Source organism: Vidua macroura, chromosome 7 (genome assembly GCF_024509145.1).
Source record: "Vidua macroura isolate BioBank_ID:100142 chromosome 7, ASM2450914v1, whole genome shotgun sequence".
Taxonomy (NCBI): domain Eukaryota; kingdom Metazoa; phylum Chordata; class Aves; order Passeriformes; family Viduidae; genus Vidua; species Vidua macroura.
In genome coordinates this window covers 1,719,097-1,746,165 of record NC_071577.1, presented here as the reverse complement: position 1 = coordinate 1,746,165, position 27,069 = coordinate 1,719,097, and the positions used below count along the sequence as shown (strand labels likewise).

At 46.5% G+C, this 27,069-nt stretch overlaps 1 protein-coding gene across 5 annotated transcripts; it reads right to left on the bottom strand.

Moving 5' to 3' along the window:
• LOC128809761 (NADH dehydrogenase [ubiquinone] 1 alpha subcomplex subunit 10, mitochondrial-like) lies at positions 1–26,752 on the bottom strand. 5 transcript variants are annotated; one of them, XM_053982012.1, is made up of 11 exons: positions 26,615–26,752; positions 25,659–25,827; positions 25,036–25,251; positions 24,866–24,952; positions 23,791–23,912; positions 22,240–22,319; positions 19,119–19,173; positions 15,972–16,121; positions 15,150–15,235; positions 9,873–9,981; positions 1–438 (listed from the first exon to the last, which is right to left on the bottom strand). In XM_053982012.1, exons 1-11 carry the CDS (start codon positions 26,717–26,719, stop codon positions 370–372), a joined length of 1,248 nt encoding a protein of 415 aa, XP_053837987.1. In that variant the 5' UTR covers positions 26,720–26,752; the 3' UTR covers positions 1–369. The 5 variants fall into 5 exon arrangements, with proteins under 5 accessions (XP_053837987.1, XP_053837989.1, XP_053837988.1 ...); XM_053982014.1 differs by lacking the exon at positions 26,615–26,752 and adding an exon at positions 25,949–26,018; XM_053982013.1 differs by lacking the exon at positions 15,972–16,121 and having other exon boundaries at positions 26,615–26,751.
• Positions 26,753–27,069: the final 317 nt, after the last annotated feature.

Below are 27,069 nucleotides of genomic sequence, written 5' to 3'. Positions count from 1 at the left end.
TTAACTTTGTGAGAGCCAGGAGGGTACAGGTTTAATTCCTCTTGAATCAGCAGAACAACACTAATCCTGGATAATAATGTGCCACAGTCTCGAGGAAGAGAAAATTCAGCTCTGATGTTCAGCCTGCCCCAGCTCACTTGGCTATCCCACACTGACTATCCAACATCCCTGAGTTCCTCAGGGAAAAACAAACCAGAATGAAGTGGTTTTCCTTCTGGGAGTCTACTCCCTTCTGCTGGGGACGGGAAATGATTTCAGCAGTGTTTCCTTGGTGCTACACAAGTGATGTGCAGCAGGTGCACTGAACGTGGCTCCTCTTCCCTCAGGTCCTGTGGTCCATCCTGGCCAGGGCTCCAGCAGGAACAGATTTCATTTCAGCCAGATCCACTTGTCCCCAACATCAGCGTTGTAGCCTGGCTTGTACTTGTGCCCAGGGAGCTAAAGAAAGCAGAAAGCTCGGTCAGAACTCTGGTCACTCCCCTCAAAGTTCTGAAGTGCCTCGTGAGATCTACAGAACATGAAATACTGTTTCTACATTGTAATGATAAAACTTACAGAAAAACCAGTCTCTCAGAAAAGACTGAGCTGTGCAGCTGAAGGAGGGACTGCAAAAGCCAAAATATAAATACGAAAATGAGGCCAGTGATCTCAGCACCACATTCCACCTGGATTCATCCAGCTCCTCCCAGCCTGAGATGGCTCCCCTAACTGTATCATGGAGAAGAGGAACTGAATCTCATTCCAAAATAGGCACACACATTATTAAATATATGAAATACTTCATGCGTGAGATATTGAGTTAAATACCACGTTAAATTAAACTGTTCAAATGAAATTGCAGCTTTAGCCTTCAAGAGCTGAACTTTTCTTCATTAAAGCAAAAACAGTATCTGCCTGCCTTCATCCGCAAAGTCAGGAACCACTTTTTGATGGAAAAACCCAAAGATTTTTGAAGCCTTTACCCGAATTTCAAGGACCCTGGGACCTAAGCAGCAGCCTGTGAGTCTCAGTGCTGAAGTAGCGCCCTTTGGAAGGTACTGACCACGACCTGGAATGCCAGAGATGGTGAGATCCTGGTTCTAAAAGCAGAACCCATCTCCAGAACATCTATTCCTACCTCCAGGAACCAAAAAGAAAGAACAGAACACCTCTGAGCTCAAATACTGGAAAAAAGCCCATGAGTTTGGTGAGAAAGGCTGAAGCCAGCAAAGATGCTGTAATAAAACTCTTCCTTTAGAAATAAGCTATCTGCTGGCAGCCTCTCCAAATAATTAAGCACAGATCATCTGCTCTGTCTCCAAACAAACACTGGTTTCACACAAGACCCCAGACTTGTCCTGAGGATTTTCCCTTTCCAAAAAAACATGTAAGAGGATCCAGTTGGGGAGAGCTGCCCCTGCAGAGAGAAGCAAGATGCAGTCTTGATAAAGTCTGTAGTCAGGCCACAAAAATGAACTATTTATTAAAAGATGAAGCCTGTTGTTTTGAGGAAGGGGACTTGTGTTTCTATTCACTTGAATGTTAAAAACCAAGACACTTCTTTCCCTAAAAATCAAGCTGACAGAAGACCTGACCTCCTCCACGAGACACTTCCCACCCTACCTTGTCACAAACCAGTTGTGATCAGTTTTTCTGAGGTTTTTCAATTAATGTCTTGTCTAAACATCAGCAGAAACCACACAGTCCTGTTGAGAGGTTCCCCCCACTGAGCAAAGAGGAGATGGGAGATGAACAGAAATGATTACTATCTCTGCCCCACGGATTCCCAGCAGTGAGCCAGGGAGGAACTGTGACCAGCCTGTGACACAAAAACAGCCCTCCCTGGTCCTCTCCAGGCAGCACATAATTGGCCCTTTGATACTTGAAGAGATTCCCAGAGAAGTAGATTATTAAAGCAACAGGAGATCTCTGGGAAAATACAGCAGTTTACAGTTTTGTTTCTGGGTACATCTGCCCTCTTAAAAAAGCTACAATATCAACCCCGACAGAATTCGCGTTCATTGTCCAAAACAAATTCCCTGTGTGCCTTTGGTTAAAGACATGCAAGACATCAAAGCAAGTGTTATAAGTATTCATCCATAACTCCATCATTCACAGTGGGCCTTGGCAAAGGCAGGAGAGTTTGGGGATTTGTTACAGCTAAACTTTCAAAATAATCAGAAAGAAAAGAAAAAAAAAAAAGGGAAAAAAAGGGAAGAGGGAAGCAGAGTAAACAATTCCCATATTACCTAGGAAGCAGGATGATGGGAATTGATGCTCTGTGCACAAGATGCACAAGTGACACCAGCCACTTTGCCAAACTTTGCTCTTCAAATCCCACATTTTCCAGCTGTGACTGCAGTAAAGGAGCTGCATGGCTGGAACAGGGTAGGATTCTGCAGAGAGGTGTGGTAGGAGCACCAGGGAAGATGTGGGGATGCAGGGCAAGGGGTAAGATGGGCTGGTTCTGGTTAGGCTGATGTTCCAAAGTGCACCCAGCTGAAATTCCCAGGCTGCTCTTGGCCAGCACAAGGCCAGGGATGGAAATCAGGGACCAGCCCTGAGGCTGCTGGGTTTGTCTAGGCTGGGCAGCCCAGCTGCAAGAGATGATGGAAAGGAGACAGGAGAAAGCTCTATGGGACTTGCCAGCAGCTGAGACAACAGAGAGGGACTGAATATTCACTTTCTCTTGCAGTACAAGTTCCCTGGAAGTGTCCCAGGCCAGGCTGGAGCACCACGGGGTGGTGATGGAAAGTGTCCCTGCCCATGGCAGCGGGGCTGAGATGAGATTTAAAGTCCCTTCCAACCCAACCCATTCCACAATTTTATGATCACAGAGATTCCACCAGGCAGCCCCAAGAGCTCCCCCACATTCCTGCAACTCCTGCCAGGTCACCAAGGAACAAATTTTTCCACTCCATGGAAACTGAGTGAGAATGAAGCCTTGCCCTGCTGCATTACGCTCCACAGAGCCCAAAAGTTGGCAGTGAGGATTATTTCCAGAGGGATGGGATAAAATCCATCACACATAGCACAAAACTCCTGAAATGAGCTGAACCCAAAGGCAGAGCCAGCTCAAAGGCATCAAACTGCTCAACTTTAAAAGAGCATTAGGAAAAGAGATGAAAACAAGACCGTCTCATCAGTTAAATTAAGAACCTGCCACAGAAGTGCCTGTCAAAACTATAAACATGATGAAAAGCCCTATAAAGTAGCAGAGGCTGTGGAAGAGCAACAAGCAGCTCCAGCCAGCTGCTTACTCCAGATCATTCCACACCAGGCACGTGCAGCTAGAGCTCTGGAGAGCTCCAACCACCTGGAAAGGTTGTTGAGGAGGAGCCTGCCTTGTTTTCCAGCCTTTGGGGAACAAACAGAATTGCCATTACTGCCTTCTATTCCTGCTCTACTCTGTGCTGATGGCTGGGCTCCACAGCTCCAAGAGCTCTATAAACAGCCTGCTCAGAGCAGCACTGATCAAAGAGCACTTAAAAGCAGAGTCATTGCTCTGGGAGCTCAGGCTCATTCATCAATACCCCGAGGCTGTTTAGAACAGCCCAGTAATAGCCCCTTCCACCACTGCTGGGAGCAGATGACTGCTTCCTACAGGAGAAATCCTTGCTTCCAAAGGGTTGTCAGTGTTGTAGGCACACAGCTAAAAGCTGAGAGAATCTAGGAACATGGAGCTGCAGATATTGGCTGGATTCTGGGAGGGTTTGGTTCCTGATCGCTCCATATGATTCCTCCTCTGGTTCCTCTCTACAGCTACACCAAAGGAGGATGTAGCCAGGTGGGGTCAAGTCTCTCCTCCCAAGCGACAAGAGGAAACAGCCTCAAAATGCATCAGGGGACATTGAAATCGGGTATTAGGGAAAAAATTCTTCATGGAAAGGGTTGTCACCCTTGGCAAAGGCTGCCCAGGAGTCCCCATCCCTAGAGGGATTTAAAAGCCATGTGGATGTGGCACCTAGGGACATGGGCTGGTGGTGGCCTTGGCACTGCTGGGTTTAAGTTGGACTCAATGATCTTCTCCAGCACCACTGATCTTGTGCTCCAGAGCACTTAAAGCAAGGAAGGGGAACAATTTGCCCTCCACACGCACATCTGAGGTGCGCATGGCTTGGTTCCCAAAGGCCTGCCACAGACAGATGTTTGTTACAGCCTTACTCCTGCCATCTCTTACTCAAATAAAGCCCTCAATGCTGTTAACATCCATCGCAGCCCAAAAAACAAGAGCACCCAGAAGTTTTGCTGAACTGAGGCTAAAATAATTCCAGTTTGCTGGAACTGTTCAATGACTGCTGTCCTGCCCTTCATTCATTCACTGAAAAAACAAGACAAAAATCCTTTGGAAAGAGAAGTGCCCATAAGAGGATCAGTTATCCACTAGAGAGTGCAGGGAAAAGCCAAGGAACTAATCCAAGCCACACAGCACAGTTAAACACCTCAAACTGACTCTACTTCACAGTGTAAGATCCATGGAGATGCTACCCCTCTATTAAATTCGATTCCAATTAATTTTAATTTAACAGAGATCTACCCTGGGGATCACATCCCTCCACAGGTACGGGATTAAGAGGGGTTTGGGAAAGGGGGATGTGCTCCCACACAAAAAAGCGTTTCCTTTCACAGGGACAGACTATCAAGATGAAAATGGATTACTTTAATGCCAGTGAGATTTGACTGTCTTTTTGATTCACAGAGGCACCCCGTGCCTGGGACAGCAGGGACCATCACCTAAAATAAAACAGACACAACCACCAAACCCAAGATTTGAGACAGTTACAAGGTCTGTCAGGCTCCTTCCCTACTGTTTCTGGGATAGATATCCCTGCCAACTGTCCATGATACTTTTCAGGGTGAGCAGGGTGGAAAAGCTGCCTGTTCCTTAAGAGGGGATGCTCTCACACTCTCCCCATATGGACAGGATTAGTGAGAGCAGAGGAGAAGTGGGAAGGTGGGAAGAGGAGCAAATCCAGGTATCCTTGAGCAACAGCTCTGTCATTCCCAGGTTTTTGTTATTCCTCAGGTTCTTTTGGTCTTACTGATACCTAGCTAGGCAACATCTTGTTACTTTAGAAAGGGCTAAAAATACTTCTGCAGAGATAAAACAGAAAAAAAAAAAAACCCTTAAATGAAGCCTCTTCTAATTTATTGTGTGTCTGTTTTCATTCCTTCCTGGATTCAAGAGCAGATAGGGCTGGGCATTACAGCTGTCAAATACCTCCTTTAAAACAGAGTTAGGAAAGGAGATCTTGATCCTAAAAAGAATGAAAGCTTCATCTAGCCAAGAAAAAAATGGCAGGAGAGAGAAAACAGAAGGTTCTGTCAAAGGCAGCAGCTATGGCAACAATCGCAAACATGGAGAAGGAAAGACATCCTAAGCTCCTTGCTCTTGCAAAGGCAAGAGTTGATCCTGTTGTTGATCCAGACTCTGGCTTTCTGAAAGCTCAAGTATTCCTTTTGTAGCTCTTTCAGGAGATTTTTATGTGAAGGGGTCCCTGCACTCTCAGCAGAGCTAAGGGCCCTGCTAACCTTCTGCTTGCCAGCAGCCACCTTCAGCCCCACAGCTGCCAAAGAGGGGCCAGAGCAGCTCTTGGGCCCCTCAGACCTGCAGAGCCTTCCCTTAACACCCTCTCTTTGGGGCTGGCTGTGATTTCCCATTGCAAACACAAGCTCTTCCAGCACTCTCAGTGTTGGGTGGTGGGACAGAGCTGACCCATGCTGCAGGCTCACCTTCCACCACTCAAAGCTACTGTCCTGCAACCACCTCCAACCTGGAGGCATGGCAGACATTGGAGGATCTTCCCTCCTAAGGCTGCATCCTTATGGAAAAGAGTGATGAAAAGCCTGGGAAAAGAGTCTGGGATTCCCCACCCTCCATCCTCTTCCCTCTTCTCTGCTTGCTGCTAGCCAGGACTGCAGGGCCCTGCCAGCCACACATTCCCAAGCCCTGGGGCAGGAGGGAGGAGGATGAGGAGCAGGGCACAAAGATGAAGTTAGGCAAGGCAGCCGAGCTGTGCAGTTGCTGTGGAAGGAGCTGAATTGCACCTCACAGCAGTAGCCAGGACTTTGATCTGCTCAAGCTTTCCTTGCTTCATGCTCAGCATCCCTATATTCCAAAAGCAGTCTTCCACCAAGGAAAACAGGGAGGGAAATAAAATGAGAGCCTTGTCTCACCTTTCCATGGCACAGGACAAGGAGGAAACACCTCACACTGCCAGAGGGCAGGGTTAGATGGGATACTGGGAAGAACTCCTCCTCTATGAGGGTGCTGAGGCCCTGGCACAGGGTGCCCAGAGCAGCTGTGGCTGCCCTGGATCCCTGGAAGTGTCCAAGGCCAGGTTGGACAGGGCTTGGAGCAACCTGGGACACTGGAAGGTGTCCCTGCCCATGGCAGGGGGTTGGGAATGAGATGAGTTTTAAGGTCCCTTTCAACTCAAAGCATTCTGTGATTCTTTGCTTCTCCAAATTCCAGCAAACAGCTGCACTTTTATGTACACAGAAAAGCACACGCACGTCAAAGACGCCGTTTTTCCCCACTCCAGGAGATGCAGCAGGAGCATGAAGTACATCAGCACAGTATTTAAGTACACTGATTCCATTAAACAGAGCCATTTGTTTTCATCTTCGCTGCAAACACATCTGCCTAAGTGCTCCAGCTCTCCAGCTTCACAGGGCGCACACGGAGTTTGGAGCATTATCCCTGGGGATTGTGTGCACTTGGAAGAAAGGCAGAGAGATACAGCAGTTGTTAAGGGAAAAAAAAGGGTAGTCAAGCCTTTACTAGTCTGACAGTTCCTAAAATAATGTTGCTTCCCTGAAGAATGAACGTGCTTATCTCTGATCTACAGAACCTGACTGAAAGGTTGCTTTTCCCTTGCCAGAAGAGCATCCTTAGAAGTTCCTGAATGCCTGAGCAGACCTGCTGGACCCTGCCAGAGGACTTCATGGTATAAGAAGGCTGCAGAAAGCCACCTCCTCACACATGACAAGACCCCTTACATAATTTAGAGGATATACATTAAAAAAAAAAGTGAGTTTCGAGTATTCAGCACTGTATGTGGCCATCTCATTATTTCATGGAAAAGCACACGCACTAAAATCTTGAACTCTGAAGAGTGTTCCTTCCTCCTCCTTCTTGGTTGCTTCTAATGAATATTTTGAACAAAACCCAGCTTCTACCTGGAATTTGTAACTCCCTGAAAACCACCATTGTTAGGCAGCATGAATTGTGTGCATGGAGCTCTGAAAAGCACAGCAGTTTGCTGCCTATTGGAGAGCTCAAGGATTTATGAGTAGTTACAGAGGGAAAAAATCCCCTATGCAAATCATTGTATTTATGTGGTAAACATCATTACACCAACTTTAAAAGCACACATTTCCCACAAGGCAAAGTTAAACTTCTGTAATTATCTCATAATTAAGCCTTTACTTACAAGTCAGCCTAAACTTTTACTTACAAGTGAACCTAAACCCTTTATCTTCAAATGCCAAAGTGGCAGCACAGCTGTGACCATCCCTGCACAGCCACGGGCAAGGCAGGGGCTGTGATTCCCTCTTTACAGACCCAACAACCTCCCAGCCCAAATCTGGGTGTCTGGAAGCTCATCTGCTCTCTGTGCCTGTGCTGACTGGCTTCTTGCTGGATCACCTCTGCACAGGAGCCTTGCCTGAGAAAAGAATTCAGCCCTTCATTTGCTAAATAAAGTTGTAAGGTAAAAAAAAAAAACCCAGATCTTCAAAGTTGCAGCACAAAGAATGCAATTCTCAGAACATAAAACAGCAGGTGGGGCTGGCTTTGTGCTTCCCCTTCCAGTAGCTGATGGAAAACAGGAAAACTCAGCATCTTTTGCATTGTGCACCATCCCTGTACAGCCCCCACACTACTGAAGGATTACAAGTATGCAAGCATTTAGAAGAGAGAAAATTAGTATTAATGTAGCCTAATTTTAACAGAATACTTCCTGAAACAAGCAACTCCTCCTGATTCCAAAGGACATTATCACTTTCCACAGCACTTTCCTGAATCAGGGCCTACAAACAAGGCTGCAGAAGGGAGATTATATTTTGGCAATGGTTTGTTTTGTTCAGCTTCAGCTGTCAACTAACTGGCATGGAGCAGAGCAATCCGAGAGCACAGCTTTCCTTCCCAGGTAACCATATTCCCTCTCCTAAGCATCCCTTTGCTACATCTGCAAGGCAAGTCACAAATTTCTCCTGGCAGCCAGTCACTGGATGAGCCAGGACATTCTCCGTTTCCTGCCAGCACAAAGAGGCACGTGCTGCTGTACAGCCAGAGGAAAAAAGGCTTTCAGAAGTCTCACCCCAGGCTCTCAGCACACAGCACTGAGGTCACATCTAGCTGTGTGTCAGGCAGCCTCAGTAATTCCCAGCTCTACTGCAAAGGGACATCTCAGCCCCAGAAAAGCCCTCTCATCTTGGGGAAGAAAGGCACAGGCAGTGCAGATGGATGCTGTGTGCTAGAGACGAGTCATGCAGCAGATCCTCCTCAAGTCTGTGCTGCACAACACAGGCAGCTCTTGGAGGGAAGGGCTCCAAAAATCCTGAGCCCAAGCTTGAAGTTTTGTATTTAAGAATGTGACAGCAAGGAAGAGGAAATTCTGAGAGCAATTTCTCAGCTGGACCAGGGAGTTTTCAAATCCATTAGACAACCTCAGATGCTTTCTGCTGCTTTAACCTTTAGCCCCTTTTACAAGCTGGAAAGGTCACATCTCAAATGAGGCAGAACAGTGTGAATCCAGGAGCCTCTCCACTACACAGCCAGCCGAGGAGGAACAAATTATTGGAATACTCTGTCTATTCCAGAAGAAAACACTGGTAGATCAGCTTCCAAACAAGTCCGTAAATCTGTAGCTTACATTTTAATCTCAGTAAAAGACTCTATACTACCAGGAAAAGAAAAATGATAGGCTTTGGATTATGCAAATTGTGGCTTCTAACCATTTATATTGTATATTCCTCCCTTTTTCTTCAGGATTGCCTGGAAAATCATAAGATGCAGTGGCAGAGAAGATTTCAGCCCAACTGGAAAACAGAGGCTCACCTGTAACTTTGGCCACTCACTATTAATTATCAGCTCCACAACTTCTCCAAGGAGCTTTTCCAATACCTGGGCCTTAGGCAAGCCCCGTGTGGGGTGAGGACACCATGCCAGGGAACCACTGAGCAGCACAAGGGCAGAACTCTGGGGGGATTGGAAGCTGCTGTCTCCAGAAGCAGCAAGGCAGGAGCTAATTAAAACCCTGTGTGGGAGCCTGCATGAGGTGTATGAGAGCACTGGGCACAACAGGCTTTGGATGTGTGCCCACGTGCAGAAACACTCTATTTAAAGCAGCAGCACTTTGGGGAAGCGAGGCAGCATTCAATTCCTCCTCTAAAAAAACCCTCCCTCCCTCAGCATTCGATAAGGAGTGGCCATGGGTTTCCAGTGTTCTTGCCTGACTTAAGGGCCTCTTAGATTTCAGAGGTCACAGACCCATCAGGGCACAAGAAACAGAAACAAATAAAACCCATTTATCCTTTAGTCCACATCTAAAGACAAAAAGAAAAAAAAATCAGATTATGAAAAAAAACATTTGCTTCCTTATTCCTCTTGGGGGGAAGCTAGACTTCAAAAAAGGTGGGGATTCGGGCAGAATGCACGAGTTCCCAGTAGCAATGGGCAAGGTATCCCCAGCAGTGAGGAGCCTCCAGCCATGTCCCCATGCCATGTCCCCAGCAGTGAGGAGCCCCCCGGCCATGTCCCCAGCAGCGAGGGGCTCCCTGGCCGTGTCCCCTGGCCGTGTCCCCAGCAGTGAGGAGCCCCCTGGCCGTGTCCCCAGCAGTGAGGAGCCCCCTGGCCATGTCCCCTGGCTGTCCCCAGCAGCACTCACCTCCCGGTACTCATAATAGATCTTGTCGTACTCAGAGCCGCCAATGGTGATCTCGGGGACGAAGCGCGGGATGGACACGGAATCCAGCACTCCAGCCTTGTCCTGCACGCTGAAGGGAAAAGGAGCACTCAGTTCACACCCTGCCCCAGCAACAGCCAAGTATTGTACCCAGGGAAGCTGTGGCTGCCCCATCACTGGAAATATTCTGAGCCCAGCTAGATGGAGCTGGGATGGAGCAACCTGATCCAGTGGAAGGTGTCCCTGCCCATGGCAGGGGGTGAACTGCCAGGGCTTTAAGGACCCTGCCAACCCAAACCATTCTAGGACTCATTATCATCATTCTATGATTAAAGAACTACTTTTCTGTTAAATACAGCTTCCAAAGACTTGAGCTATTTTCCAAACACTTATCCTTCTCTTTACAAATCTATGATGTATTGCCCCTCATCCTTGCCTCCACTTTGTTCCTGCTCCAATTTCCTGCTTCTCCATTTCCCCTCCCAGGTTCATCCTCCTTGGAGATGCTCCATCATTCCTGGGACCCTTCTCCATGAATCCCCTCTGCCTTTTTGCTTTCTATAAAAGCAGTGTAAAAAACAGTGGTTTTACTGAATGCCACACACTACCTTGCCAAATTCCCATCCTAAATGGACCAGTACTGAGACAGTGAGAGGGTCTGGAAGGAGGCAGACCCTCCAGCACCCTGCCTTGGAATACCTGGAGGAAGCTGCAGCAGCTCTGGTGACGGATCTCGGGATCCACCACTGTGCACAGCACCAGCACTTCAGATATCCCAAATTTAAAATGCCTGAGAAACTGCTAGAAAGCCTCCTGCTGCCTGTGGTTATCCACAGGCTGACAGTGCCACCTGCACGTGGCTGGCAAAAACACATCCCTTTCCAGGCAGCACTGACCAAACCCTAAATCCAGCACCAGAAACTCTGCAAATTGGGTTGTTTTCAGTAAATTGCATTTCTCAGCAAATACTGATGTGCACATCAAGCACATGCCCTGAGCAAAGCAAAGTTCATCATCTTCAAGCAATTATTTTTACCCCCAAATCATAAATTTTGGGACCTTTCCTCCCAGCAGTGAAGAGCTCCAAAAAGTGAACCAGTAACATACCCTGATATTCACTCTTTAAATTATCCCACTACAGACAGATTTGTAAGGAAATACAATAATCCAGTCGAAGTTTAGATGGAAGAAGGTGAGGATAAATGCTCTTTTCCAAGATGAGGATCAACAGCAAAGATGCTTCCTATAAACTACAACAATGTTTAACTTCAACAACATTAAAGGTGCATTTCACGTGCTGGAAGGCACAAAAGGGAGTCCAGGCAGATATAAAGCATAACATCACACATGGAAATAAGGTTTTGTGGTCACCCATGCTGCAGTGAATCCACTCCTTCCCGAATCTCGGCCAAGTGGCCATTTGGAAAGGACAATTCCCAGGCACAATTCATTTTAGTTAAGGGCCAAATGACAAACTTGCTGCTTCTAAAAGCTATTTGCACAAGAAAATAATGAAAGCTACTGATGGCTTCTCCGTGTTCTCTGCACCTTCAGAAATAATTTGGAATACTAAGCAGAAGCACACCCATTGCCACAACAATGTCTAACCACAAACCCACAGCCACTTGCCAGGACTAATTCCTTGCTCAGCAGGAAGCATTTACAGACCCCTTTTATCTTTCTTTCGTTTTCTTTCTCTCCCCAGCAGAAAACTGTCACTGTTTATTCTTTTCTGACCCTTTACCAGACTTTCCTGAAGGAGCTCTCAGCATGCAGCACCTTGCTAAAGGTGCAAGGTGGGGTAAGGGAAGGAAACAGGTTAGAAAAATTAATGAAGCAACCCAACAAAAACCACCTGAGTTTGCATAGTCTGAGCTGGGATTTCTCAACACCTGATGTTGGCATACTCACAAAACCTCAAGTGACAAGCGAGACCTAAAAGCCAACGCCACAAAACCATTCCAGATAAGTTCTATGTTGATAAAGGAAATTAATATCCTTCCTTCTGCCAAAGGGACTCCAGTTCCCTCATTTAGCCAGGCAGAACAGGTACGGCATGGCCAAGGTGAGGCACAGCCACTGCCTTGGTGAGCAAACACTCAACATCAGCATCAAGAACAAAAAAAAAAAACATTCCAAAAAAAAGCAGGTCTGCAAGAAAAGGGAAGAAGGTGCAACAACAGCTCTTCAAACCTAGAAAAGCCACTGCAAAGAAGAAATCACAAAAGAAGTGTTTCAATTGCAGCAAAAAGACGGGGTGGACAGGGCTTGGAGCAACCTGGGATAGTGGAAGATGTCCCTGCCCACGGCAAGGGGAGGGATGAAATGGGCTTTTAAGGTCCCTTTCAACCCAAACCATTCTGGGATTCTATTATTTTATGATGAAGAGAGAACCAAGGTGCTAAAGAAAATAGCTTCTAGTGCCAGAAGTTTTACAGTTAATAGTTCATGAGATTTTTGGAGTCTCTATGACAGAAGTTTCAAAGCCAGGTCCAACCCATCTCTTGCCAGCCCTTCTAGTCCTGCTGTTTGCAATCAGACATTTAAACAGGGACACTTCTTCCCCTTGCTAGGCAAAGCTACACTGGGAAGCAGAGCTGCAGGGTCTCTGTCCCTCTCTGCCAGGTTCTGAAGGAGCTGCAGGGACAGATCAGATTTAGTTGTGCAGTTGTCTGATGCAACAAGCACAGCAAGTTCCCCGAGCTGATAAATAACACAGGCAAGGCTACACAGCCTGCAGCTCCTCCTCGCAAATGCAATTTATTTTGCAATACATGTAGACAGACAAATGGCACTAGGAAGGGCCCAGATAAAAACATGCCTGAAACAGTGCAGTGGCAGCAGAGGAGCTCCCTAAGACATTTAAAAAGCCAGAACGGTTTCTGTTGGAGAGGAAGGGAAGATGTGAAGAACATCCTCTGGAAGACACCTCCAGCTTCCAAGCCACAAATGCAGCCCTTTTTAATCTTTTACCAAGACCCCACAACCAAGCTGTCAGGGCAAGGGAGAGCACTTAAGGGCAGGCAGGGAGAGAAAAGAGATCATTATGCAACTGATTGCCCATGGGTTGGGCTCAGCGGTTTGATGAGCTGCATTAATCACTCAGAGGCCCTGCTGGGGTTTCCATGCATTAGATCCTATCCATGTGCAATAAAAAGTTCTCCTCGGTCCTGCTCACCCATCCCGGTCCCCCAGACACAGTGGTACAAGCTGAGGGTGGAAGAAAACAGCAGGGCTGACAGCCCCAGGAGCTGGGAGGTCAACAAAGGAAGCAACTGCAGATGGAAAACCCAACAGGGCAGAACTTCGATTAGATGTGAGGGGAAATTTCCTCACTGGAAGGGTGGTCAGGCATTGGAACAGGCAGTGCTGGAATCACTGTCCTTGGAAGCATTCCAGAGCCACGTGGATGAGGCACTTGGGGACATGGGCTCTCGGTGGGCTCGGCAGTGCTGGGAGAATGGTGAACTCCATGATCTCAGAGGGCTTTTCCAACCTAAACGATCCTAAATAGCTGCTGGAGCCTGCCAGGAACACCCAGGAGAGGGCAGCAGGAGCCTGCACACGAGGCAGGCACTGGGAACCTGTGCCAGGAAAGCAGGAAAACCACTTTCCAAAGGAAAAATTCCCATAGGCACGGGACACCTGCACAACTGTGGGGACCACAGGCTCTTTGCTACTCGGGCATTGGAAAAAGGGAGAAAAGCATCAACTTTAGGCTTCATGGACTCACACCTGGGCTGGGCATTGAATCCAGCATGCAATTCCAACACGGCCGACCTGCAGCGGGCTCCCTGCCTTTCTGGAGTTACCATGGGGAAAAATCATGTCCAAACACACACTTTTACAAAGAGTCTCTTCCCATGCTGCCCGAGACATTGCCCAGGATTCCCTCACTCTGCTGAGCAAAACATGAGCTCAAGGCTGGCGCAGGATGTGTTGTCACCCCTTTATCGATGCTCTGACAACCCAGCACAAAAAAAAAAAAATCAAAAGCAAACCCCAGGAGCTGGGCTCAATGCAGGTCCCTTCCACACAGGATATTTTATGGTTCTGTGGTTTAAATAAGCAGCTTATTGCATTCTAGGATCTTCAAACAACCCCGTATTTTTGCCAGAAGAAAAATTTCTTATTACCTACGGTGACAAGAGCCTTGTGCAGTAGACTCACCCCCCTCCAAGGTTCAATGAAAACTTCAGTCCTTAAAGCAATTTGTTCCCTTCTAAAACTGTGAAATAGAATTTTCATACAGTATCTTCACACACTTCTGTAATTGTAAGGTTTCCTTCAACTCCCTCCTACTCATCACAATTAATAATCCTTTCCTAATACTGCATTAGTAGTGTGGAGCTATAGGAAAACAAGCAACTTATTTCCTCTTTCAAAGGAAGTCTGACTGTGATCATTTTTTAGGGCCTAAGTCACCAGATTTTATCCTCCAATCACTACACAAAGAAACCTCATCTTTGACACAGAAAATGCACCCAAATCATGACTTGATCCTCTCAGACACCACCCAGCACTGCTCTTCTGCAATTTATCTTCACTCCTTGATAGAAAAACCATACAATTAGGAGCATTATCTCTATCTTTAGGAGGTATTTAAAGTAACAGCACAGAAAAGTTAAATGCAAGAAATGTCACAATTCTGCAAAAAAAGTTTAACTTGCTTCTCCAATGCCTGTCACAAAGACAAACTTAGGGACACATACTCAATTTAAAAATCTGTGTTTCTATTAACCTGTGAGATGACCAGGAAATAATGAAAATAATATACGTCTTACATTTTGTTTTAAAAATGTAACTATACTGAAATTTCCAGCTGCACATTCAATATGAAGATGAAGTTGCAGCAAAATGGGGAGCCTGTCTCACTTCTGGTATTAACAGCCTTACAAGTGCAGCTATATTCTTTATATACATCTTTGTATTTTATATAAAGAAACGGACAAATTAAACATGATGCATTTGCAAAGAATTATTAAAATCAAATTAAATTCTATTCCAACAAGTTATTTTCCAGTGTCTGAGTCTGATCTCTTCCAACTGGGCAGACAAGGATTTTCGACAAAAACCACTCTTAAACTTGTCTGGAGCCTCTTATCTCAACAATCAGCAGCAAAAATGCTACACCACGTTCCAGTGCCAAGCATCAATATCACAAAATATAACCCCACCTTCAAAAACTCATGGCTTTGACCATTTTCCCTGGGATTTAATGCCAAGAATTGCTCAGTGGCTGGATGATATCACACTTACTAAAGTCTCAAGTGATGGAAAGAAACATCATCTTGCTCCACCCATGGCCCCTTGTCAAACTTCAGGTACTCAATGTCTTCAATTACCTGGAATCAGAAAAGAAAGCTCTCTAAGGGTGGTTTGATCCAAAACTCAATGAAAGAATCAAAACAGTTCATTAAACAAATGAGAGAGGCTTCACTGCTAAAGCTGTAGTAATAAGACAAATGTCTAGAGATAACATGATCATCTCCCAGGTCTACTTCTGGAGGCTGTGGCCCTGCCAGGAGTACTGGGCACACACGTGGGGGATCTCCTAACATCCTGTGCTTTCAGCTTTGGACGGCAGGGAATAAACTGGCCGAGAGGTGCCTTGTTGCCAAATTCTTACCAGATCCAAGACATTCTTCTTTAACCTGCCACTGGGGCTGAAAAGCCAAGAAGATACAACCTCACCCCTGAGGGAGAAGGAGGAGGAAATGGAGATAAGTCTAAATTTAACTCCTTTGTGTTACAAAAATAAGGTTTGGTCGGTTTTATTCCCAGAGAGGCTCAGTAACACATCCTCAGAGACAGGCAGGGGAGCAGGTGTGGCACCTGCCTCAGTGCTGTGTGCTTCACAGCACAGAAACAAAGGCACATTTCAGGCTGGAAAACTCAGGCCTACAGGAGCTGCAGCGATGAGTCCAAGGGCTCAGGATTTCACCATCCACCACAACCCACCCATGCATGAAAGGAAAGGTAACTCACAGCTCAGAACCCTTCAAATAAGCAATGCCACCTCAGCAATCCATTCCTTCACCATCCCCAAACTTATCAATCCCTGGTTTGAGCTTCACTTACAGCCTGGATCCACCAGAAAACAGATCTTTGCTGCTCCAGGAGGTAATTGCTTATCACACCTGGCTGCCTGGAGCTGAGAGAAACCTGCCCTGGTGTCAGGAAAATGCACTTCAGGTGCCTGATGAGATGGAGACAGCACCTAGGAGCAACCTGGGAAGGAGCAGATTGTTACAGCTCCAAACATCCCTTTCCAGAGACCTTTTCCATAGGGAAAGGATAAAGCTGAGGTCATGACCAAATTCCTGATGGCACACTGTCACCCCATTGACAGGTGAGCCCATGTCAGCGATGAAGTGACAGGATGAGAAAAGAAAAATCCTTGTGTTCTTTAAATACACTGTAATTATTCCCTGCAAACACTAAATCCCAGATATTACCACTTAAAAAATTATAACCAAGTGCTATTACAAAGTAGCCTTAACTATAAAGATCCACTCCTACCAGAATTGGTAAGAAATAATGATTTGGACATGACTGAATAAACACTTTTGAGGCACAAACTGCTGCAACATAACTCCAAGATAAGAGGAAGAGAGGTGTAAGTTAAGTTAGTTCAAACAGCCATTATTTCTTTGACTTATTTAACTGACAAGCTGAACACAAGCAATTCCTTCTCCACTCCACAGCAAAGCTTTGGAAACTCTCTGAACCTGGTAACAGCACTAATCACAGAGTTGCTACAATGGGCTCAAAATGTGCTACAGGGGGAATCTGCATTCAAATTAGTTTTGCTCACTGCTATCATCACATGAGAAGGTCTCTCTCCCAGCAGCTCCTTAACAATGGCATCAGTTTCGCAACCAGGACAGAAGAACAACTTCTTAATTTATAAGGAATGCCCTGGCACCCCCCAGGAATTAGAGCAAATATCCAAGGCTTTAAAAGAAATTAAACATAGAGCTAACTTTGTATTCCCAGTTTTACCCTCAAGCTAAACAAGTGTGAAACATCCTAATGAAGCTCATTTCAGCACTCATTACTCCTTCAGCCACTAGAAGCAAAGTGAATTACAACAGGAAACCCCAACTGACCTTTTTAGGACACTTAAAAAATCGTTTCTAAGCTGTGTATGTGTGCTCTGAACAACCCAAAAGTTATTAAACTGTAAGGCCATAAAAATTCAGCTCCCAAATCCCTAAGCAAACAGATTGGAGTGGGCTAATGAACACTGCTGTCTGTCAAGAGGATACACCTGTGTAAATACACACCTTACAAGCCAAAGCTCTCCTGCCAATCCTTATTTCCAAATTTCTTCTGTGTCATCCCAGAGGGAAACTGAATCTGAACAGAAAAGGGGGAAAAAACAACCAAATTCTTTCAAGTATCAGTATCTACCAGCAATACCCATTGTCACTGACAATGACAACATCACGGGCTGGATAATCTTACAGGGTCTTTTCCAACCTTAACCATTCTGTGGCATTATACTTTAACTTCCAAATAATAATTCTTCCCCTAGTCCAGATTTGTCCAAGCAAATCAAAGACTGCACTGGTGCATCTGATGACCCTATTTAGAGCAATGACAAGATTGCTGAGCTCAGGAGAGTCCCTCCTTGAACACTAAGAGCTTCAGACTGACTTTAAACCCTGATTTAAAGGATTAAAATCAAATCTCTAATAATGGGGTTTCCTACAAAAAAATCTAGGGACCAAACAACCTGCTTTATTCTGACCACTTGGAGATGTGTCCAGAGAGAAGGAAACGGGAAAAAAATCAGGCATTTAACCCCCATCCCAACTTTCCTTTAATTCACCAAGAACCCATCTTGAAACACCACAGCTCTCAACTCCTATCCTTGCTTCTATATCGCTATCCAGAAAAATATATTATTTATATAACTTATTACAATTAAAATACATTAATATTTATTAAAATATATCAAGAAACAATATTAAAATATATCATGAAATATTAATTTATTAATATTAATCTATTAATATATTAATATATAAATTAAATATAAATTATTTTATATATTAATAAAATATATATTGTTATATTAATATTGTCGATACTATTAATAAATGGATATATTAATAATCTATTTTGAATATCATTAATATGTTAATATTATTAATACATATTTTATATATTATTTTATTTTGATATGTTAAAAGATATTAATATTATTAATATATTCATATATTATTATAATAATATATTCATTAATAAAATATAATAATATTAACAATATATTCATATTATTCTCTATATTCACATCACAACCTCAGCTTTTTTGTTCATTTCAGCCTGATTTTTTGTGCATTTTTGTATTTATTATCTGCTGTCACACTGAAGCCACCAGCCATTTTTTAGGGGTATAAACCCACACCATCCCACAGGTCTACTGGTTATTAATGATAACCTTTATTATCAAGTGCAGGAGCACCCAAAAATCCATCCACAACAGCAGAGGACCCAGAATGTGGCACACAACCCTGTTCTTATAAAGGCAACCCAAAGGCCTAGAGACAAACAGCAGTGCACCTGTGGGGGCAAATGGAGTCTTAATTTTAGGACCAGGGAAGTCCTTATCAATCTTTTCTGCTTCACACAGTCATATAACCAGAACGTTGAAGGACACCTCAGGCAAAAATGTAATTTTAGTCTGATTAGGGCAGTGAAATATTAAAATACACGCTCTGAGTATGCTAATAAGCTTAATGAGGTACAGGCTACCACACATATGTATACATTACTCAACTCTCTGCCAAGATCACACTGCACATAACATAGGAGGAGAGGGGGTTTGGGCTGTGTATAAGTAGGGTAAAAATTTCATCTCATCAGGATGAAGACCCAAAAAGCCCTTGGAGACAGCCCATGGGTAATTCTCCTCTCCTTCCTCCCAAGTGGGGATGATTCCTCGCCAAGCTTCCACGTAGGATTATTATTATCATCCAGTTAACATCATATTACTGTTATTAACAGACATCTATCCCTAGAACCAAAATGGGCCCAAAACCTGGTCAGAGTCTCAAAAACCTTGGTGCTCTTTCCCTCAGGGAACAGCAGCTAGACAGGACAGTTAACAATGGTGAAGCAAAAGGCTTCCCTTACCCTGCTAATAACCCTCCTTGAGGGGGAAAGTTCACTGAACTAAGGGAAATCTATTAAACTTACTCCCAGAAAAGCAAAACTTACCTTCTCCACATCCTCAGCTGCAGTTGCTGTGTACTGCAGAACTTCACTGCTCTCACTGCAAAGAACACAGAAATTGAATTCCCCTGATAAAACTGCTGTACCCATCCTCCCCTGCTGCTCCAAAAGGGACAGAAATGAAGTTAAAAGGCATAAACACCAAACCAGAATCATTGCCATTTTTTAGACTGCTCCTAGAATTCCTGTTGCACCTGTCAGCTGCTTCTTTGCTGGTGGAAAGTTGCTTTTAAAGGGCAAATGGCCTGGATATCTACGTAACTTCAGCTGGAAAAAATTTTTTTAAACCACACATGTGATTTTATTTTCATTTACTTCGTGTGGATACTTGCCCCTATTACAACTGCCCAATCTACTTGAAAATAAGTGAAATTTTCAGTCTAACCCAAAACTGTGGTAGATTTTCCTTTTTTCCAAGTGCATGACTAGCTGTGAGTCATTTCAAGAGAAGAATGCATTCATTTGTCACTATTTACTCAGGCTGAGCTAGCTGAATGAGTACAAGTGTAGGCAGCATGATCTGTAAGTGCAAAAACTTTCTTAAAAGGTAATGTTTCCTGGTTAGAAGATTGCTTTTTTTCATCAGCCAGCAGCCTTCAGAGAAAAGGCACTTGCAGAGCAGAGCCACAACAGGAGCTCCTACACGAACCTTTCAAACCACACATGTTCAGCCACATTCAGCAATAGCTGTTTCCAGCTGGAGAAGCTGGAAGGTCCTGGAATAGATGCCCAATGTGGACGTTATACCAAACATCACACAACAAAGTTTAGGAGTGTGGAGAAAAATTGGTAGAATCCCAGAATGGTTTGGGTGGGACAGGACCTTAAAGCTCACCCTGTTCCATCTCCTGCCATGGGCAGGGACACCTTCCACTACACCAGGTTGCTCTAGGTGCTGTAGGACCTGGCCTTGGACACTTGCAGGCATGGGGCAGGCACCTGGAATGAGAGATTCTCCTCAATATCAGCCCAAGGGAGAGGTCAGCCTTCAACAGAGCCTGACACCAGCAACTGCATTAAGGACACCGATCAAATCACTTCATCCCATCTCTTGATTTGACTCTGCAGATTATCAGGGCTTCATTAAGAGAAAGCAGCTGCTCAGTGACTCTGCAGATTATCAGAGCTTTCCTTAAGAAAAAACAGCTGCTCAGTGGAAGCAGTGCTGGATATGAAAGAGAACATTACCAATCTTAAGGCTCTGCTCCAGGAAAAGAGAAAAATCAAACAGAACCCAAACACTGTTCCAAATCACCAGGCAGTACCTGCCACAGCACCCAGCTCACAAATCTCACTACCAATAAAAACATTAAAGACATTCGTAACAAGTCAACTAGAAAGAAAGCATCAGTTTTAAGGCAAAAATCCACTATAAACCACTTCAGGCAGCATCAGGCCGCTCCAGTGAAACAGCACAAGGTAACAGGAGTTTTGCCCAGTAACAAACTGCTTTTCAAGGAACAAGCAAACAAACGCCAACGTGGAAAGCAGGCAGGAGTTTGCTCAGCAGTCTATAGCAACTCTTGTTAGCCTGTTTGGACCAGATTTTGGGCATTACCAGGAGTCAGGGAATCAAACTAGGCAGACTAAGAGGTAACAGGTAGCATGAACACAGCCCTCTGCGCCACTGCCAGCAAACAAACAGCTCAGGCAGCTGTGGCTTCTGCATTTACCCCAGATCGGAGCCACCCTGAGGTGCACAGAGCTGGATTCACACACTCCCAGCTCCCCCACAGCCAGGGGACAGAGGCACAGATCAGTGTGACAGGCTGCTGGGAGCCCATCTGCTGCCAGGATGCCGAGCAGAGGGGGTTTGCCCAACAGGGGCACTGACCATGTATGCACAGAGGGCAAGGAGGTGAAATCACAGCAGGATTTAGGATTTAGCCTCACTGAGCACCACAAGATGCACCTGGGGCTTGATCTGCTCCAGAGAACAAGCAGCAGTTTTCTCCCCACCAGTGACTGCAGCACTTTGCTCTCAGGGAGATGACATTCCCAAGGCTTCCCATTCCCTTCCAAGAGCCACGTGCTGGCTGTGGGGACACACGGGGAGGCCGCTGACCACACGTGACACCAACAACCCCTGCCTGCACGAGTGACAAGCTCAATATCGAGTTACCCGCTTCAGGAGCTGGCAGAGCCACCACACTGATCCACCTTGGGAGATGCAGCAAGCCCCAGGGGGACACAGGCAGGCTACAAAACACCTGGGAATCTACTCTGATTTCTATCCTGCACGCACCAGAACTTACACAGTTAATTCATCTGATACCCTTTGAGAGTTTCCCTTCCAGAATTATGAGGGACCATAATTCTGCTCTCAGATTTTTAGGACAATTTTAATTTTCCTAGAGCTCTTTTATAAGAGTTGGGAGAGCTGGCAAGCTCTGTTTCATCCAAGGTTTACAGGGCACACGTTTTTGCTTCCCAGCTAGAGGAAGCCAGGGGAGCCCAGCAAGAGACAGGACACAGGGAATGGCTTCCAACTGCCAGAGGGCAGGGTTAGAGGGGATATTGGGAAGGAACCAGGGAGGAACCATTGAGGCCCTGGCACAGGGTGCCCAGAGCAGCTGTGGCTGCCCCTGGATCCCTGGAAGTGTCCAGGGAAGAGGCCAGGTCCTAGAGGGCTTGGAGCAACCTGGGATAGTGGAAGGTGTCCCTGCCCATGGCAGGGGGTGGTACTGGATGAGCTTTAAGGTCCCTCCAACCCAAACCATTCTGGGATTCTGGGACAACTGAAAGCACTTCTTGAGGAGAGAAAAGCCCTAAAGCCTTCCAAAAAGGCCTGTGAAAAGCTTGTATTGCATCACTCTCTCCTCAGGTCGTGCAAACACACACAGCCATAGCTGTGGCATTCGGCACACCATTCCTGAGCCCCTTTTCATCTTGCAACACTGGCATCGGGCTTCTGGGATGGCAGAAGTAACTACACTCACACAGTTCTTATGCTGTGAGTGCAGCACCCCTTCACGAGGGCACAATACTGTACCCTGCAGCACAAGGAGGATTTTTTCACATGATTTGTTGATATTGGCAGAGATTTTAAGGTTTGCGCACGTTTTTGCTCAAAGATCTAAGAAGTAAAACATTTTGCTTTGCTAACCTGATCTCTGGTAGGAAGGTCTTCTTGTAAGCATCCTCAATGCTCTGGAGATAGGAAGGAGACACCTTTTTCTCATATGGCTACAAACAAATAAACAGAAAAAGCTGTGGAATTAGCTTACTTTCTTTTGCCACCAGCACAGACTCCAAGGTCTGCTCCACCACCTGCCAAGGGCTCACTCTGGGATAAACAGTCAAACATCCAAGTGAACCACATGCACACGAGTGAAAGTTTCAAAGAATTAAGAGTTTTATTTGGAGTGTTTGGAATTCCTTACATGCCGTAAAATATCTAGAGCAGCCCCCAGCTATCCAAGGACCGACTGATCCTTGCTAACTACACGTTCCAGGGAGCTGTAATAGCCAGCCAGAAAACAGGAGAAGACTGTCCGAGTCCACCTTTTCTATAGGGAGGCCAAATTTGCACCTATTTCCACAGTTTCAGACAAGTGCATGGGCAAACACCCACTCCAAACTCCTGAGAAATTTCATGGATATCATCCCTGCTGTTAACCAGTTTGCTTTCCACACAGTGTACTTTCAATGCCACATTTACAAAACACCAGGAATTTCTCTCATCTACCATGTGTTCCCCAAATAAATCCTACAGAGCTCAGCACTGCCACAGCCCAGCACCCAAAAAGTCACAAGCTACATCAGCAGTTTCTGTTCAAAGAAATGCCACTGATTTTCATGCTCGGAAGGGCCAAGAACTCACAGGTTCCCCCAGTACATGAAGAACTTCTTAACTGAGAACTTTTTTCTAATAAATCAAAGCCTTCTTTTAATCTATCAGGTCTCCCAGAGTTAAACTGCATTTCCCATAGCCTTTCAACAAGGCAAGACAAACATCCTTGAATCCTCGTAACACATCTGCAAACAGTTACAAGTACACATCTAAGTATCAAAGAAAGAGGGGAAATAAACCCCAAATTACAAACCTTACTTACATTAGTCATTCCCCAAAAGCACCCTACAGCTTTCCTGAGCCAAGACTAGCTCAGTAATGCAGTCATCCAGCAGTGATTTGCTGGAATCCAGGGAGTTAAGTGAACCTGCTGATCCCAGGTGACTCACACATGAACCCCAGCACAGGACTGAGGCAGCAGTCAACTGGGAAGCAGGAGCCAGGGACCCCAGCTGGCCTCCTGGCACTCAGGAATAAGAAATATATCATCTCTAAGTGCATTGCAAGCAGCACATCACCTGCCCACAGCTCCTGAAGTGGCAGCTACAAAAATTCACCTGCTCTTAAAACAATTTCTCATTCCACAAATGACAGCATATTGATGCAGTCACACAAAAAGTTGATTTTTGCTTTTTTTTTTTGCCTTTTTAAAGCAAGCATACAAGAATACCCACAGAGTCACCACCACCACACAGATCTCACACCTCAGAGGACAAGCAGCTCCTCAGAAGCAGCATTCAGCAGCAAACCCCACAGGACTCCACATAAGGTGTGATTACAACAGACATTAGCAGGCAGCAATTGTGAGAGACAAGTAATAATAAAGATAAGAAAGAACTAGGCAATAATTAGAGATCAAATTACCTTGCCTTTCTCTTGAATCCTCTTCTGCACTTCTGGGACAGGCACATCTACATAAATGACCAAGTGAGGTGGCAGCAACTCAGAAATGCTGATCTCCTTGACCTCTTTGTAGTGATCAAGGCCTGTGTAAAACACAAACAAATCACATTCCCCACCTCTGTATTTGGAGTCTCTTCTTCTGGGCTCACAGAGCAAGTTCAGGGTATGCCTTTCCTCTAACAGAATTCAGGAAGTTTACAGAAAAACTTTCTCCAGAAAACTTCCATGCACTGAGATCTAAGAATCTAAATCCAGTTGTAGCAAAGAGGGACTTTATTCCTGGCTCGGGTTTACAGGAATCTCAGCTTTTCCTCCACCATTTAGAGACAATAAGCAGCAGTAGCTGTAATCAAGATTTTTGTTCCCTAAGGATTCCAGTACAATCCAAACTGGGATTTTGTATTAAACTGTGGATTGCTGGGCTTTGCTGCCTCAGCAATGCAGACACAGGTCATCATTATCACCTCTCAAAGCCATCCAGTAACTTACAGCAGGTGGCAAAAAACAAATATATACACCTCTTAAATCCAACAGCAAAACCAGGAGGCAGTCAAGAAAACAGTTATGTCCACCTCAGGAGCAGCCAAAAGAACAGATTTGCTAAGAACATGCAGCAACAGCTCAGGAGCTCAGCACCCATAACCCCAAACCAAATCACTCAGGTTGGCAGGAACATCCCCAAATCACCCGGTTCAAGCACTCTGCTGAGAACTCCACCCACAGCGTTCCAAGTATCTCCAGGGGGGAGATCCCAGGTGATTTGCTCCAGGGTTTGACTCTCTTCACAGCGAAAAAGGGTTTTTCCTTACAAATGAAACGCTTTGCATTTCAATCCCTGCCCTTTATCTTTTGTCTCCTCGCTGCCACTGAAACCAGACTAGCTCCACCCAGCAACGTACAACACATGAACACTGAACCTTTAAAGGAATCCCTCCTTCCAAGCAGGAATGTTTTGTTTCTTTTTTAAAGTAAAGTTAACTACCAGACTCCTGAGAGATTATGGCCAAACAGCTTCCTTTTGCTGGCAGGAACTCACATCTCTTGTGGACATATCCCTGCTTTAACATGGCATCCAGGAACACGAAGTCACTGTAGGGAGAGCGCTCCAGCACCACGCCTTGACCTGCAAGGGAGAGCAGGCTCCAGGTTGGAACAAAAGGAGCTGCAAGGTCCCTTCCAGCCCAAACCATTCCATGATTCCCCAACCTGTGCTGAGCAGGTGCTCCAAGGCGTCGGCGTACTGCAGGACTCGGCTCCCGAAGATCCAGGACTGCAGGCGGTACGAGTGCCCGTCGGGAGACTCGGGGTCCATGTAGAACTTCTCCAGGCTACAGAAGCCATTGAACTTCTCAGGCAGCAGCTTGCCCTCCCCCGAGATCCTGTCCTGGTAGTGGATGTCTGCCTCGGGGAAGTACTTCATCCCTGAGAAAGAGAAGAAACCCACAGCAGAAATAAGCTGTGCTCATGTGCAGCAAACACCTCTTCAGCTACTGAGCACACAGCTGCTCCTTCAACAGCTCCCCTGCCCATCACAGCAGAGGGCAACGAACCCCAACTCCGAGCTCTGCCACGGCCCAGGGAGAGCTGAGCTGTTCCAAGCACATCCACGTGGAAAAGCCAAGCTCCCGGGGAGCACACAGACTCCATTAGAACTGCAGCTTCACTCACAACAAATCCCCATCCCAAACCTCACCAACATCACCCACAGAGCCTCCCCACTCCCTCCAGCATTTCCCAGTCAGGAACTGCTGCTCTGATGAACTTCCTCTGCACAAGAACCACGACTAAACTCTGTCAGCTCTCGGGGAAACAGACAGAGTGAGACATACCCAGTTTGTCTGCTATTTGCTGGGCCAGCTGGCCCTTCCCAGAAGACAGATTCCCCTCTACTGTAAAGACTTTGCTGTGCTCTGTGAACTTCTTGCTGGTCCTTTCTCCCAACATATAGGCCAGCCACCCATACTGCAGGCTCTGCTCAGGGCTGGCGTGGATTCTTGCCTGGAGAAAAACACATGGAAATCAGCAGCTTTGGAGGGATTTTTCAGCTCAAACACTGTTTCTTCAGACACACACACAGGACACACTCTTATGCATCTAATACAAGTTTTCACTCAGTAACCTTAGCACCGTCATTTCAGCTTAGCAACTGCAGCAGTGGTTAGGCAGGAAAGCTGTTCATCAAATTAAAGGCTGAGAAGACAGAAAAAAACATGGAACAATTTTCAGTCTGAAGGCCAGACACACAACACACCCAGAGTTCCCAAGAGAGACCACACATTAGACTTTTGCTCGTACTTTCTGTGGTTCTGGGCACATAATAACACTAAACCCACTCGCAGGAGAGTTACAGCTTCATTTCAATACAGCTTTCAATGCACCATTTCTGAGCGGTGGCAAGAGGGACCCACCTAGGCTATGGGGCTGAAGGCAGGGCCTTTCTGACCCCGCTCAGAGCCTCCCCCAGGCCCCGATAAACATCGTACAAACTTCATTCTGAGCACTGCAGTGCCCTCCCTCACACAGGGGCGGTCATTTCTATCGAACACTCCTTTCCTCGCAGCACTACTGCCTACAGCCGCAACCGAAGGTCACTGCACTCTCCTGCACTTGCTCCAGTCTGCCTCGCATTTCGCCGCCTCTCCCAGCTCCCTGCCGGCAATGTCCCTTCCCAAGGAACAGCCCGGCCCCGGGGAGAGGCATCTCCGGCCCCCAGCTGTCTCTGCTCACCCCCTCCCCCAGCAGGACGGAGCTCCGGACACAGCCCTGCCCAGCCACCTCCACTCACCTCCCCCGGCAGGGCGGAGCCCAGCGCGGCGCTGCCCGGCCCGGAGCTCCCCCGCCGACCCCGGGCGGCCGCGGCCCGGCCGAGCCGGGACACCCACAAGGACATGGCGGCGCCGGGCGGAGAGCGGCGGCGCGCGGTGATGACGTCAGGCGGGAGAGGCACTGCGCCCCGGGGAGGAAGGCCCTACGAGGCCACGCCCCCGGACACGCCCCTCGCCAGAGGCCACGCCCACGGTCCGTGTGGGCTCTGGCGGGAGCGGGGACAGGGGACAGCGGGGACAGCGACAGGCGGCACCGGGAACGGCCGGGATAGGGAACGGCCCGGGTTAGGGACTAGGGGGGACAGGGAACAGCGGGGACAGCGACAGGCGGCACCGGGAACGGCCGGGATAGGGAACGGCCCGGGTTAGGGACTAGGGGGGACAGGGAACAGCCTGGTTAAGAACAGGGGTCAGG

Coding starts and splice junctions, on each gene's coding strand:
- LOC128809761 (XM_053982012.1), bottom strand. CDS start 26,719: ATGTCCTTGTGGGTGTCCCGGCTCGGCCGGGCCGCGGCCGCCCGGGGT. Junction 25,828..26,614: donor GCTCCGCCCTGCCGGGGGAG/GTGAGTGGAGGT, acceptor GTTTTTCTCCAG/GCAAGAATCCACGCCAGCCC. Junction 15,236..15,971: donor TTTTCTGGTGGATCCAGGCT/GTAAGTGAAGCT, acceptor TTCTGATTCCAG/GTAATTGAAGACATTGAGTA.